At 41.3% G+C, this 13,058-nt stretch overlaps 1 protein-coding gene across 1 annotated transcript in view; it reads right to left on the minus strand.

Annotated features, from left to right (window-relative positions):
- Positions 1-13,058, minus strand: part of LOC122625508 (aminopeptidase N) — a 455,949-nt gene that overhangs the window by 146,869 nt on the left and 296,022 nt on the right. Inside the window, exons 9-11 of the mRNA XM_043805602.1 lie at positions 11,074-11,219; positions 10,873-11,023; positions 10,118-10,812 (exon numbers count right to left, since the gene is read on the minus strand). Of these exons, the coding sequence (XP_043661537.1) occupies positions 10,118-10,812; positions 10,873-11,023; positions 11,074-11,219 (992 nt within the window). The remainder of the gene's footprint in view (positions 1-10,117; positions 10,813-10,872; positions 11,024-11,073; positions 11,220-13,058) is intronic.

The raw sequence follows: 13,058 nt of genomic DNA on the forward strand, positions 1-13,058 counted from the left end.
TTACAAACTGCAAAGAATGCAATGGAAGCCAAGGATTCTTTGGCCTGAAGAGCACCATTTGTCTAAAGCAGCCGAAGGATCTGCGGCCAAGCTGACACCGAGGTTCGATGGGCCGTACCAGATTGTGGATTTTCTATCTCCAGTGATCTTTATGATCAGCCACCGGAAAGACAGAAAGTAGACATTAGCGACTTAAAGCAACAGGGTCAGGTGGAGGATGTTAGCGATAACGGGAATGTGGATTCGATGGGAGGAGATAGGGGAAATATGCAGTAGAGCCAACAGTACCCAAGAATGGACGGAGCCAGACTACCGTTTCAGCGCCAGGCCAAAGCCAAAGTTAACGAGACACGTAGCGAGCAAGCCGAAATACTGTTTCTCTTACCATCATTATACACCAGGATCCCTACAAAACTAAAAGAGCGGAACGTCAGGCACAGGCACACTCAACGAAATCCAAATACAAGCAGCAGAGGCGACCATTTTAGCGTTATCGCCAATTGACGGGTCACACCGCGAAGATACTAAGATCATCGAGTGGCAACGGAAGATATGGGAAGGTGGCAACAATCTATCGACAGAAAGTATTGTGACCAGATGACGGAAGAACGGAATATACGGAACGCAGGAAGAAGAGCGATCGTAAAGCAAGGAGTGGCTTCACGGACACGAAAAAGGATGAAACAGTGCGCTGAGAGGAGATCGGCGACAGTTTACTGTTTATTGTGTCCCGAAGAAATCGGGAATGTGAGGCGTTCAAACTTCGCACAAATACACGTGTCAACCGCAAAAGGAGGACCTGCCTTTTGCCAATTACGCAACAAATTAGAGCGTAGTAATGTCAATGGATCTGTAGACTGGAGACATAAGGAAATATCGGTTAAAGGAGGCTTCCTTATGCAGACCGAGTTCTGGAAGCTGAACAGTCTGGAGAGTTCGTGGTACCGGCGCAATCAGTCAGAGCATACTTGTTGTTGTTTCACAGCAGCGGAGTCCGCACCATACAGGACGACAAGAGCAGTAAGACAGCAGAATCGAGGCCGTCGAGCAGGCCGTACCAGGTCCATCCGCACCAACTTGAGGGAAGGTTAGCGTGGAACGTTCCTCTTTCACTACAGGGACTGCGGTGTAAACCGAGCGATTGCCCAGAGCGTTGGTAGGAACTGAACAGGCCTCTGAGGGGACCAGCCGGTACAGAGCAAGGCACATGAGGTTGCTACTAGCAAGGCGTTCGCCTTGAGAACCCAGCACCTCTTAACCCTAGTTTGGGAACGGTATCGCTTCCCTTAGCGCATAACCCACCTCCTCGCCACCAGTCACGCGTGGCCGCGGCAGTTCCTGGGCGAGCAATCACTTCTACGACGGAGGAGAGACCCACCACAGAGAATTATACTAAAGTGGGTCAAAAAAAGATCAAGGAAACAAGAACTGCTATGTGTTGTTCCTGGTAACCGAGTAATTACGTTTTATATAAATTTGGTGGGACGAACACACGAAATATTCTAAGCTAGACGCACGTTTCTCGTAGCAAGAAGACTCATGTTTTATAATAAATACTTTTTATAAATAAAGTAAACTTTTCAGCGGCCAGTACCAACCTTGTTTTTGTATGTACATAGACGAGAGCCCTCAGAGCGACGTTTGTCGTGAAGAGCCAGCAGTTTTTCTGAAGTGTTAACCGTTACCCGGTGGTAAATTCGACGCCCCCTGCTAAACAAATTATGGTCAATATATGTAGCTTTTGTATATTATAACTTAATTATACCCGTTACTCGTAGAGTAAAAGGGTATACTAGATTCGTTGAAAAGTATGTAACAGGCAGAAGGAAGCGCTTCCGACCATATAAAGTATATATAATCTTGATCAGGATCAATAGCCGAGTCGATCTGGCCATGTCCGTCTGTCCGTCCGTCTGTCTGTCCGTATGAACGTCGAGATCCGATCTGTGTCCTGATTACTCGTAAAAAGGTGAATTGAGTCATTTGGAATTTGACTTTCATCGGAAATTCTAGATCTAAGCAACCTAACATCATCACATATTTGGCGATCCATGTTATTATAGTTCGTTTCGAGCAAACACGAGAATGCCTCTTTTTGGTCGGGCTCTGCTAGCTACTGACTGGCAATCTAAACTCACTGCTGTGAAACGAAGCACAAAAGAAAAGACCTAAGCATTAGACGATCGGAACAAACATTGCTAGTGTGGCAGTGTGAACTTTCCGTATTATGCAAAAAAATCATATTTTGTTCGGACTATTGATTAAACAATCGAAATGGGTATTCAGTAGCTTAGTGGAACGCCATTCTGGGAGCTCTGCTTCTGAAGCTGAATCCTGAGCGGATCTTGGGGGGACATAAAGTCCAATAATGAAGAGACCTGCCGCAGTTGTGGCTCTACTATTGGCTACATACAGCGCAGCTCTCTGCATGCTGGAGTTAGTGTGAAGTACCACTTTACTGTACGTAATTGCTTCTGCAGGAACCACTGGATACTGCTTTCGGTCAATTGTAGTTGCCTGATTAAAATTAATTTGAAAACTTTTTATAATTTTCGAAATCAGCGTCTATGAAGCCTCCTCACAATGTCTGCGCTTGGAATGCGCATTTACTCCTATGCTTTCATCTAAAATTGTATCAAAGAAATCTGGAGTGTTTTGTACTGAAGCCTATCTCCTAAGACCAGTGGCTCCGTTACAGACATCTGATGTATCTACATTGACTCATCATATATTTGGAAGTGGTTTTTAAAGTCAGAGAGGTACACATCTTTGTGTCTCAATGTTTTTAGGACTAGCTTGTTCAGACATCTGTTCCTTGCTCTAGTTATTTGAGCGATTAACTGAGTCTATAGCTTCGAGAAATTGAGCAGTGGGTATCGAGTTAAGCTTCTCCTATTGTACCGATCTGTGTCCTGATTACTCGTAAAAAGGTGAATTGAGTCATTTGGAATTTGACTTTCATCGGAAATTCTAGATCTAAGCAACCTAACATCATCAGACGTCATTTGGCCGGATGCCATGTTATTAAGTGCAATAGCAAACGGTTGGTCATCTCGCTGTCGCATTATCTCTGTGAGTTCGAAAAACCTAAAAGGACTCCACAGATACGATCCCAATATAGCACTGTATGGAGCATGAGACGGGGCCGAAATCGTCTAAGATCGCCGAATACGATAACCGAAATACCTCCGAAAGGAGTTTCAACATTAGAAAAAATTTGATTTAGGCGAGAGTCCAATTGAGAAGACATTGTTGCACCGACCATAGAAATTTCGTCTATTATAAGAATTTTAAGATCAAAAAAATCTTGAACGAAGAGTATTTAACTAATCACGGCTTAAATATCTAAATGCGGACCCAGCCTGATTTACAGGGAGAACATGGAATGAAGAGTGGATCATTCGATTCCGAAAGCAGCTATGCCTGTGGGAGCACACAGAAGTTTGGTCGCATCCTACTCTACCATCATACTCCTTGGATAGGGACTGAAAAAGGGTTGATATTAGTCACTTTTGCCAACAGGCTCCGCCACCTACGAACTCATAAAAGGTTCGATTTGTCCTTGCATTATGTAAGACATGTGTAAGGAAAGATTATTTGCTTTAAATTTAGAGATCTAACTAAATTTGCTATGTTTAAAGGGGATATAAGTGGGGGAAGCTTTATTACCCGGATATTGCTATCCGGATCAACATCTAACAAATTGTTGTTTAAGTTTAAAACATTAATTAGAGAAGATATTTCAGGAATTGCTTATGCCTTCTCTTCTTAATTTTCTTCTCTATTATCTGCTTCTATGGCCCTTCTAAGCGCGTCCTCTAAACTATCTATGGCATTATACTTTTCAAAGTTGGCTTTAATAGCCCCCTCATTTTGCCTGTAAAATTCCTCGCAATTTCTTCCAATCAAATCTACCTGTTCGTTCCCGCACGGAGAAAACAGCATTACTAGTGTTCTAAAATAATTTATCCTATCTGTATTAATATTAAATGGCCTATACCTAATAATACTATTTCCCATATATATCCGCTTCCATCTCGGAGGGGAAAATATACATCTCCTAAAATCTCCTCTTCAGTGTCATCGTCAATCCAGCAATCCTTTCAGAAATATGTCAGTTGAATTCTGAGGCATATTTTGAAGGTCGCGTGTAGGTCTAAGCATACGAACTCGTTGTTCTGGAGGGAAGGTTTTAATATGAACGCACTTATTACTTGTTTCTGACAACGCCATTCCCAGACAACAATATACGGCTTCCTGAGCACATATCTCAGTGTCTGAAATGATCTTGTGAGCAACATACTGTAGCTTTTGACGAATGCTTGAATTGCCTCTTCTAATATCATTAACAGGATATCCATATTGGCCCTTTGCATAGAAACAATTTGTTTATTATAAGCATTATCTTTAATTTCTGAGAATGGTTTCTTCAGAAAAATCTGTGGTTTTTCAAACTAGACCTGATAGCATAAATGTAGTCCTCGTAACTGAGGTTCACATGGGTGTGAGAAAGAAAATTTTCAAATATGCTTAAATGGCTAATCATGTCATCTCCATGACTGCGAAGTAGAAAATCTCGAATTTTTTTTAAAGTTTTCGTGATGAAGAGAGTTTTGAGTTGCTTCGGGAAGTGGATTTAATATTTCCGTCCGGGGCATTGGGGGGAATGGAATACCGAAACGACAAATAGATTGTCCCCGCACTTTTTAAAAATTCTCTATATCTGTAATCCAAATATCTAGCGCACGTCACTGGGTCTGTTCTTATAAGGCGCGCCTTTTCCCTAAACTGCAAGTTTGAAGCTTCTTCTTCATTTATAATAACCCTATCTGCATTGCGCTTGAGCAGTTCCTGACTAACAAGTCTTCCCTACGGCTACGCTGAGATACTGTATTTGCCAGTCTCTCCACCTCTACATATGCTTCATTTTCCCTACTTATCCTATTTCTCAACAATTGCGTTCTTGCACGTTGAGAAGCAGTGGGTCTATTTAGACGAGGCATTTCTAAGATTTATATACACGACCTAATAAAAGATTTATAAATATATAAAGACTAACGCTTGCAGCACTATTAAACAAATACGTATAAATATGTAGAAAATGTATGTATTAAAATTAACTGTGAAATAAATCGAAATAATATTACGTTAAGAAAAAGTCTAAAAAAGTCTAAAAGACTTAAGCTTAAATTATTATTATTAGAACCAACCTAACAAAATTAATAGAATTATAAGTACAAGTCTTAAAAAAGAATTAAATTTTTAGTACTATTAAGATTATATACGCTGAGAACGTATATAAATAAAAATATAGGCTTTTAAAAATGGGAAAATTTATAGAATAAATTAAGATTAAAAGTGAAAAAAAGAAATAATAATAAGTTAAAAAGTCTTTTAAAAGACTTAAGACTTCAATTATTATTATTTCAATATAGTATAATTATATAGTATAATAATAGTATTAATAGTATTATAAGTGCAAGTCTTTAAAAAGACTTAAACTTTTAGTACTATTAAGTTTATATACGCTGAATACGTATATGGGTAAAAATATATATAATAAGCCTTTAAAAGGATCAGTTCTTATATTAATATCGGTAAAAAAGCGTGGGCGATATTAGGATAAAGAAAAATCCACTGCAAATTTAATACTTAGCAATGAGCGCAATGACGAGACAGCAGCGGGCCAAACGGCAGCGATGCTCAGGTACAAGCAATGCTCGTATTAAAATTACATTATATTCAACACTAGATAAATATATATTAAATTATTGAAGAGCACCTGAGAAAAGCAAAATAGCCATAACATTTGGTTAATGATTGCAGCGCCTGCTAGCTCACAAGAAAAACAAACTTCAAGCATCTAGAATTTTACTTTTATCTTACCAAAAGGAAAAAGTTTAGACATATATTTTACTATAGTAAAAAAAAGGTCAGAAAGGAAAAATGGCACATATTGATTATATTAAAAATATTATGTTTGTTCAAAAACTGGGTTTCTCTCTTTATAAAGAGTGCGTATCGATTTCTACATCGTCTGCGTAAGACTTTAAGGGACAATTTAGAGATTCGTCTGTAATTGCTTGCATCCAATTTGTTATCTTTTTTATAGAGAGGAATTACAAAGGACTCCTTATATATATATATACTGTAAAGATTCTAGAGATAAGGTAAACAGTTTTAGCAGAGGCTTGCACAAGACTTCCGCACAGTTTTTGTCCAGGGTGGGACCAAATATTAAATTTGACTTTGATAGGCGTAAGAGTAAAGCTGTTCGGAATGAGGTAAGGTAAACATATATTACCTGGAAAAAAGCTGGAAAAAACTGGGCAAATAGATCGGCTTTTTCCTTATCCAAAGTTACCGTAGTATTTTCAAAAAATAGTTAGGAAGGGTAAGAAATTGTTTTGCGCTATGTTTTAACAAAACTATATAACTGTTTGGCCGTCAGTCATGTGATGGACAAGGGGAATAACGTGTAGTTTCAAGCTTGCTAGAAGAACGCGCCGTAATTGTCCATACACCCGGAAGTGTGACTATACTCTCCACGCGAGGGCGGCTGGAAACAGGTCCCCTGGCAAGGTTATGTCCCTGTCAGAGGATGCTGGCAAATGGTAGTCGAGCGTCCCAGGCCGGACTAAGGTGTCATTCGACCCGTGCCGAGAGTCAGCCTGACTGAGGGCCCGGGTCACAAAATAGCTCAGTCTCAAACGGAGAGCTCAGGGTACCTAGCGATCCCCTGTTCAAAGAAGCCTTACCCGGGCGTCGCGGATCTCCGCCCGGGTGGACCCTCCTTTTCTCCGCAACTCCTGGGAATCACATGGACTCAACAAAAGTAAATAAAAAGGAGTCAGGATCTCCCAAAAAACCTACACAAACGGCAGTGACGACTGAGTCTGGCCGTACAAACCTTAAGGCAGCAAAGTTGGCGAGTGAGCCCACCTGCCTGGCCAACACCGCAGGATCGGGTTCGGGTGAACCTCGCCTCAAATCTGAGGCGACTGAGTGCCGTCGCCATGGGTACATCTCCCGGCCCTAGTGCCATGATGCCCCCTTCAGGCGCAGCCAAGGACGGCAAGCACCCAGTGGCAACCGGGAAAGGCAAACATACCTATGCAGAGAAACGATCTGCAGGTCAAATCCTCCGCAGCCAGGAGAGATCAAAAACGGCTCCTTCGGCTGAGTGGTTGAAGGGTGGAATGGGCTAAATCCGTTTTGCCAAACTTCGGCAAGGAAGCCCCCAAACCACCCAAGCCCACAGAGGTCAAAAAGCGACCTCCACCTAAGAGGGAACGCTCCCAGGACGTTCCCTCGCAAAGCGGCAACACGTGCAGCCAGGGCGATCATTTGCGGGGATCGCAAAAAAAAGCATTCTCCTTGGCGTGGTCGATAGAAACGACCTGAGTGGCAGAATTCCACGGAATAAGTGGAAGTGGTTAGAGGCAGCCCTAGCCATAAAATGCTTTGAGATTCTGGCCAAGGAACCTGGCCCCCCTCCTGTCTGCAAAGACGTGGGATGGTTCCAAGGCGGCGTCAAGGTAATCGCCTGTGACGATGAACGCTCTGCGGAGCTATATAAAGCCGCAGTAAAAGAGTTGGGGGAGGTGTACGAGGGCGCCGGAGTTGTTGCGCTGAGCTGGTCCGACGTACCTTGCCGACCCCGGGCGAGGATCTGGATCCCGGCATCCATCAAGGCGCCGGACCAGATCCTCACCATGCTGCAGCGCTGCAGCCCGAAACTTCCCACCTCGGACTGGCGAGTGGTGAAGGTCGACGAAATGAAGGGGCCAACAAACCACGCCATCCTCATTTTAAACAAGGAGTCCCTAGTTCCCATTGGGGCCGCTCACGGGGAGCTAAACTTCGGGTTCAGCTCAATGACCATAAAGGTCTACAAATCGGACTCCGCCAAGGAGGATCAAGAAGGCAGTGGAGGAGTGATCGAGGAGATCGCCTCCGAGATCGAGGCATCGGAAACCGAGGACGGCTACTCGACCGATGCCTCAATCCTCCGCAGCCTTGCGAACATGGTTCAATTGACAGACCTGGACACATCGGACGAGGAGGAAGCCGACACAACCGTGGTGGAGAGGCCCACATAAACCTCCACCACAGTAAGGCAGCTTCCGCTGCTCTTCAACTCCATCTGGCTGAAGATGGAGTCGACATAGTCCTAATCCAGGAACCTTGGATAGTGGGAGGAAAGGTTTCAGGATTAGGGACTAAGGAATATAAGCTTTTAACAGCTCCCAGCGAAGGTAAAATAAGAGCTTGCATTCTAGCCAAAAAGCACCTTAGCAATTTTTTTGCTCCATAATTACAGCGATGCAGACAACGCGGCAGCCACCGTGGAGAGTCAGCCATCTCCGTTCCGAGTGCTGTCATCATACATGGCCTACGAAAGGCAAGAACCGCCGGATGAACTGGTTAGGAGACTGGTAGAAGACAAAGCCAAACATAGGCCTACTAATAGGCTGTGATGCTAACGCCCACCATACACAATGGGAAAGTACAGACACAAACGACCGCGGTGAGTCTCTTTTAAACTTTATCTTCAGTTCAAATCTCTTCATATGTAATAAAGGTAATGACCCCACCTTTATCATCAAGAATCGATAAGAGGTAATAGACCAGGAAATATAGCCATAAACTGGCTTCTTGACATTTTTAAACGATCCCTACTTCTTGGACACCTACCACAATCGTGGCTAGAGTCCCGTATAGTCTTCATCCCAAAAGCTGGGAAACCATCACACACGACCCCCAAGGATTTCAGACCAATTAGTCTGTCATCCTTCTTACTAAGGACCCTTGAAAGAATTATCGGCCTGCATCAGAGATCAACTCTCAATCCAAGTCTCATCACAGACACGCAACACGCTTACAAGAAAGGGAAATCGACAGAGACAGCACTACACTCTCTCGTATCCAAGATAGAAAAATCAATGTCCCAAAAGGAATATGCGCTGGTAGCTTTCCTGGATATAGAAGGAGCTTTTAACAACGTCATCCCAACGGCGATTACTGGAGCCCTGACAGACCTTGGGACCGCTGGACCAGCCAGAAGGACTAAATGCCCCGTATAACGATTTCTGCCGTAGCTGTAGAGACGAAGAAATTGAAGAAACAGTAGAGCATCTACTATGCCACTGTCCAGCACTGCAAGCGAAAAGACTTGCTCAATTAGGAAGCAGATTCCTGATAGACACGTCCGACCTGTCCGACACCGATCCACATCGGATATAAAAATTCACCAGCGCCTCTGGCTGGGGAAACTGCTAACTTCACACGAACCTCCGCGGGCAAAAGAGGAAAACATACACGGTATCACAACGGACACCTTATGGTCTAAGTGCGTCGGATAACCGACGGCCGGTAAAACCTAACCTAATCTAAAATATAACTGTTTCGGATCCTTCGCGAACTGGAACTTACCATGGTTTACATAGTTCTTGTAACACTGCGAATTAAGCTGGGCTCTTGAATATTCAGAAAATATACACTGAAAACCGGTATCTGTAATTTTTTAGTATGAAGTATGGACTATATATTTTTATGTGTGTTAACAATTTATTAAACTAAGGAGGTTTGTTACAGATAGGTGGATAATACATCGAAAGACAAGAGTTAAGAAATGATTTAATTGATGATTGGCTTTAACCCATTTGAATAGCACGACACAATTGGTCCTCTTTAAACATTTTTTTTATATTCTCCGAGTCACCTGCGTCGTCTCACACGGCGATCCACATTGGTTCACTACTTTTTTACCTATTTAATGATGGCCATCCCTAAGTAATAACCAATTGCCGTGTACCAATGTATCAGATGATCTTAAAATATACCTGCAGTATTATTGCCATTCCGACATACAATCTGATCTAGACAGCTTTCGAAATTACTTAACGGCTGTAAGTGTAAGTTAATAAGTTAATGACTTTTTGTCGTTTCAACATAATACATGTGACTTAAACTCTTAGTTGGAGATCTTTGGAGAGAAAAAATACAAAATGCTAACTGCAAGTAACTTGAACACTGGAGGGATTCTCTGGAAAGTTGCGAGCTGATCAAAACAGATCAAATAGGACCCAATAAATATGGTAAATAAAATATGTACCTTGTATATACTGGAATTGATTCCCTCTTTGCTTCCATCCTTAAATATTGTGATAGCATGTTCCAATTGTTGTCGTCATAGTTAACGGGAAACGGTCCAATTTCCTCTTGATTAACAATTATAAACATATTTTTGCTTGGCAGGTTTGAAATTTGCATTTGCCTTGTCTTTTTCATCCATGTACATGGCCTGGGATTCAACAAATCTACACTGTCTTGCCGTGTTAACGCAATGGGGATCCACCATAGCATCTTGTCCTGGTCGGGTACATCATGTTGCCTTTCTCTAAGATATACCTTTTGTTGAACAATTGCAGTTTCTGAATTGTAATCTCTTATAATTGTAACAAGAGGTAGGCGGCTATGCTTTAACCAAGACTCAGCAATGCTTAATATACTAAGATTGCTATCTAATGAATTATCTGCCTTAGCTTGTGTCGTGATTGCATTCCAAAAGTCAGAGCTTTTATACGTTTTAAATTTGTAGTCACAAATAAAGCGTTGTATTCCGAGTCTAAAAGTGTCTTTTCCTACGGTTAGGCTAAGCATTCGAATTATAAGCTGAACTTTAAATGACGCAAACTCATGTTTTATTCCTGTTATGTGCGAGTGGGGATACCTTTTGCTTAACTCGTAGTACAATGAGTAAAGAATAGTCATTGGATATTTACCATTAAACTCTATTCCGCCATTTATCTAAGGAGTACAACTTATTTATTTTTGAAAAATCGTAGTATATCTATTGTTATAACTTACTTCAAAAACGATTTCCGACGCAATAAAACTTATTAGAGCTTTATTCACACTAGCATCAGTCCACCATTCAGGTGTTATCCATATACCAATCCATTGATAAATTAGTTCCCGCGATATGTCAAATACATCTTTCTTTACAATTTCAGACTCTCTGTCAGGATTATGGAATTATATTCGAAATAAGTAGTTAAACACACTTACCTAACTATAAGAATACCACTTGCGCTTATATATGGAACTGTTTCAAGATTAGGTATCGCGATGACTTCAAGCTTTGTTATGGGGAGCGGGATATTAAAAAAATTTTGTATTGTATTATGTGCCACATTAAGTTTGTTATGGATATCCTAGAACGAATGGAATACAGATATTTAAAAAATATAATATTATTAAAGCAAATTTTAAGTAGAACGTATTAAATAAATATTCAGTAAAGCCAAGAAATGGATTACAAATTTTAAAATGGCGAAATAGTTTTATGCGGCTTGTGGGCGTTAGAGTGGGCTTGTCCTCAAAAATCGGCATACTTAGTCTCAACTTTTTAGCTTTTTTGTTCAGACAGACAGACATGGATTCATCGAAAGGCTAGTGATCTTGATCAAGAACGATTCCTTCTCCCTGTTACATACTTTTTAACGAGCGTGATACGAATCTACGAGTGACGGCTTGATTATGTTAAAATTAATTTCCATACTTATTATTATTTATGTTTTAGAGGTTATGTAGTCACAGTCGTGTGAATAGGCTTCAAGCACACTGAAAAAGTACCGGGCGGACGAGAAATTAAAAAAAAAGGGATATACACCCCGGTTTAAAGATATCCAGAATGGGATTCCCAGTGTCAAGGATTAAAGGTAACACCGCCAACGACATGAACAACATTAAGGTGGTCATCCTTGTTCGTAGTCGAAGTCTTTTTATTCAAGCGTTCAGTGCAACAGTGCCGCAATCACTCCTTTAGTTCTTAAAATACTTTCGGTCGCATCCATATGACCCGAGGGAAACCGCGAGTGATGGAAAAGAACCCTACCTTACAGTACAAAAATAAACATATATGAAAACAAGAGACAAGATAGTCAAGTTCCCCGACTATCTGATACCCGTTACTCAGCTAGTGGAAGTGCGAAGAAGAGTCTTCAACGCTGACAGTTTTTGGCAGTTTGTGGGCGTTGGAGTGGGCGTGGCAAGAAGTTTTTTGGCCAATCGATAGAAATTTATAAGACTAATACAAGAAAAATGAAAAAATATGAAATCATTCAAAAGTGTGGGCGTTAGAGTGGGCGTGACAAAAAGTTTTTGGCAAACCGATAGAAATTTACAAGGCTAATACAGACATGAACAAAAATGTAATCTTTTTTAATGTGTGGGCGTGGCAGTTTTGGGCGGTTTGTGGGCGTGGCAAAATGTATCAACAAACTTGCGCTCCGTCTATGTCTTTGGAGTCTCTATGCTTAATCTCAACTTTCTAGCTTTTGTAGTTCCTGAGATCTCGACGTTCATACGGACAGACGGACGGACAGACGGACGGACAGGCGGACATGGCCAGATCGACTCGGCTACTGATCCTGATCAAGAATATATATACTTTATATGGTCGGAAACGCTTCCTTCTGCCTGTTACATACTTTTCAACGAATCTAGTATACCCTTTTACTCTACGAGTAACGGGTATAACTAATGAGCCTATTCTCTTGATATTGGACGACCTTATGCTGAGAGCCTTTAATAAAAATGTATTCGCACTCTTTACTAAAGGTTCCAACCACCGAAATTTGTCTGTTATGTATGTTAATTGTTATTGTGGTTACTCAAAATATATTTCACAAATCATCGCATACCAGAGATATTTCACTTAACACTAAATATATAGTTGCATTTAAAAATCCTCGAGACAAACTTTAATTTTAATGCCTGGCAAGACAAATTTATCCGGAAAACCCCATGGAGTTTATTTTTACTTATTGATCTCACTCAGGGAATAAACGATCTATTGAGATTTAGATCAGATATTTATACCCGTTACTCGTAGAGTAAAAGGCGTAAGGTAAAAGGTATAGAAGCAGCGCAAGTTTGTCGATTCATGTTGCCACGCCCACTATAACGCCCCCAAACCGCCCAAAACTGCCACGCGTTTTATAAGTCTTGCCAATTTCTCTCGATTTGCCAAAAAACTTTTAGCTACGACT

Source organism: Drosophila teissieri, unplaced genomic scaffold, assembly GCF_016746235.2.
Source record: "Drosophila teissieri strain GT53w unplaced genomic scaffold, Prin_Dtei_1.1 Segkk118_quiver_pilon_scaf, whole genome shotgun sequence".
NCBI classification, from domain to species: Eukaryota; Metazoa; Arthropoda; class Insecta; order Diptera; family Drosophilidae; genus Drosophila; species Drosophila teissieri.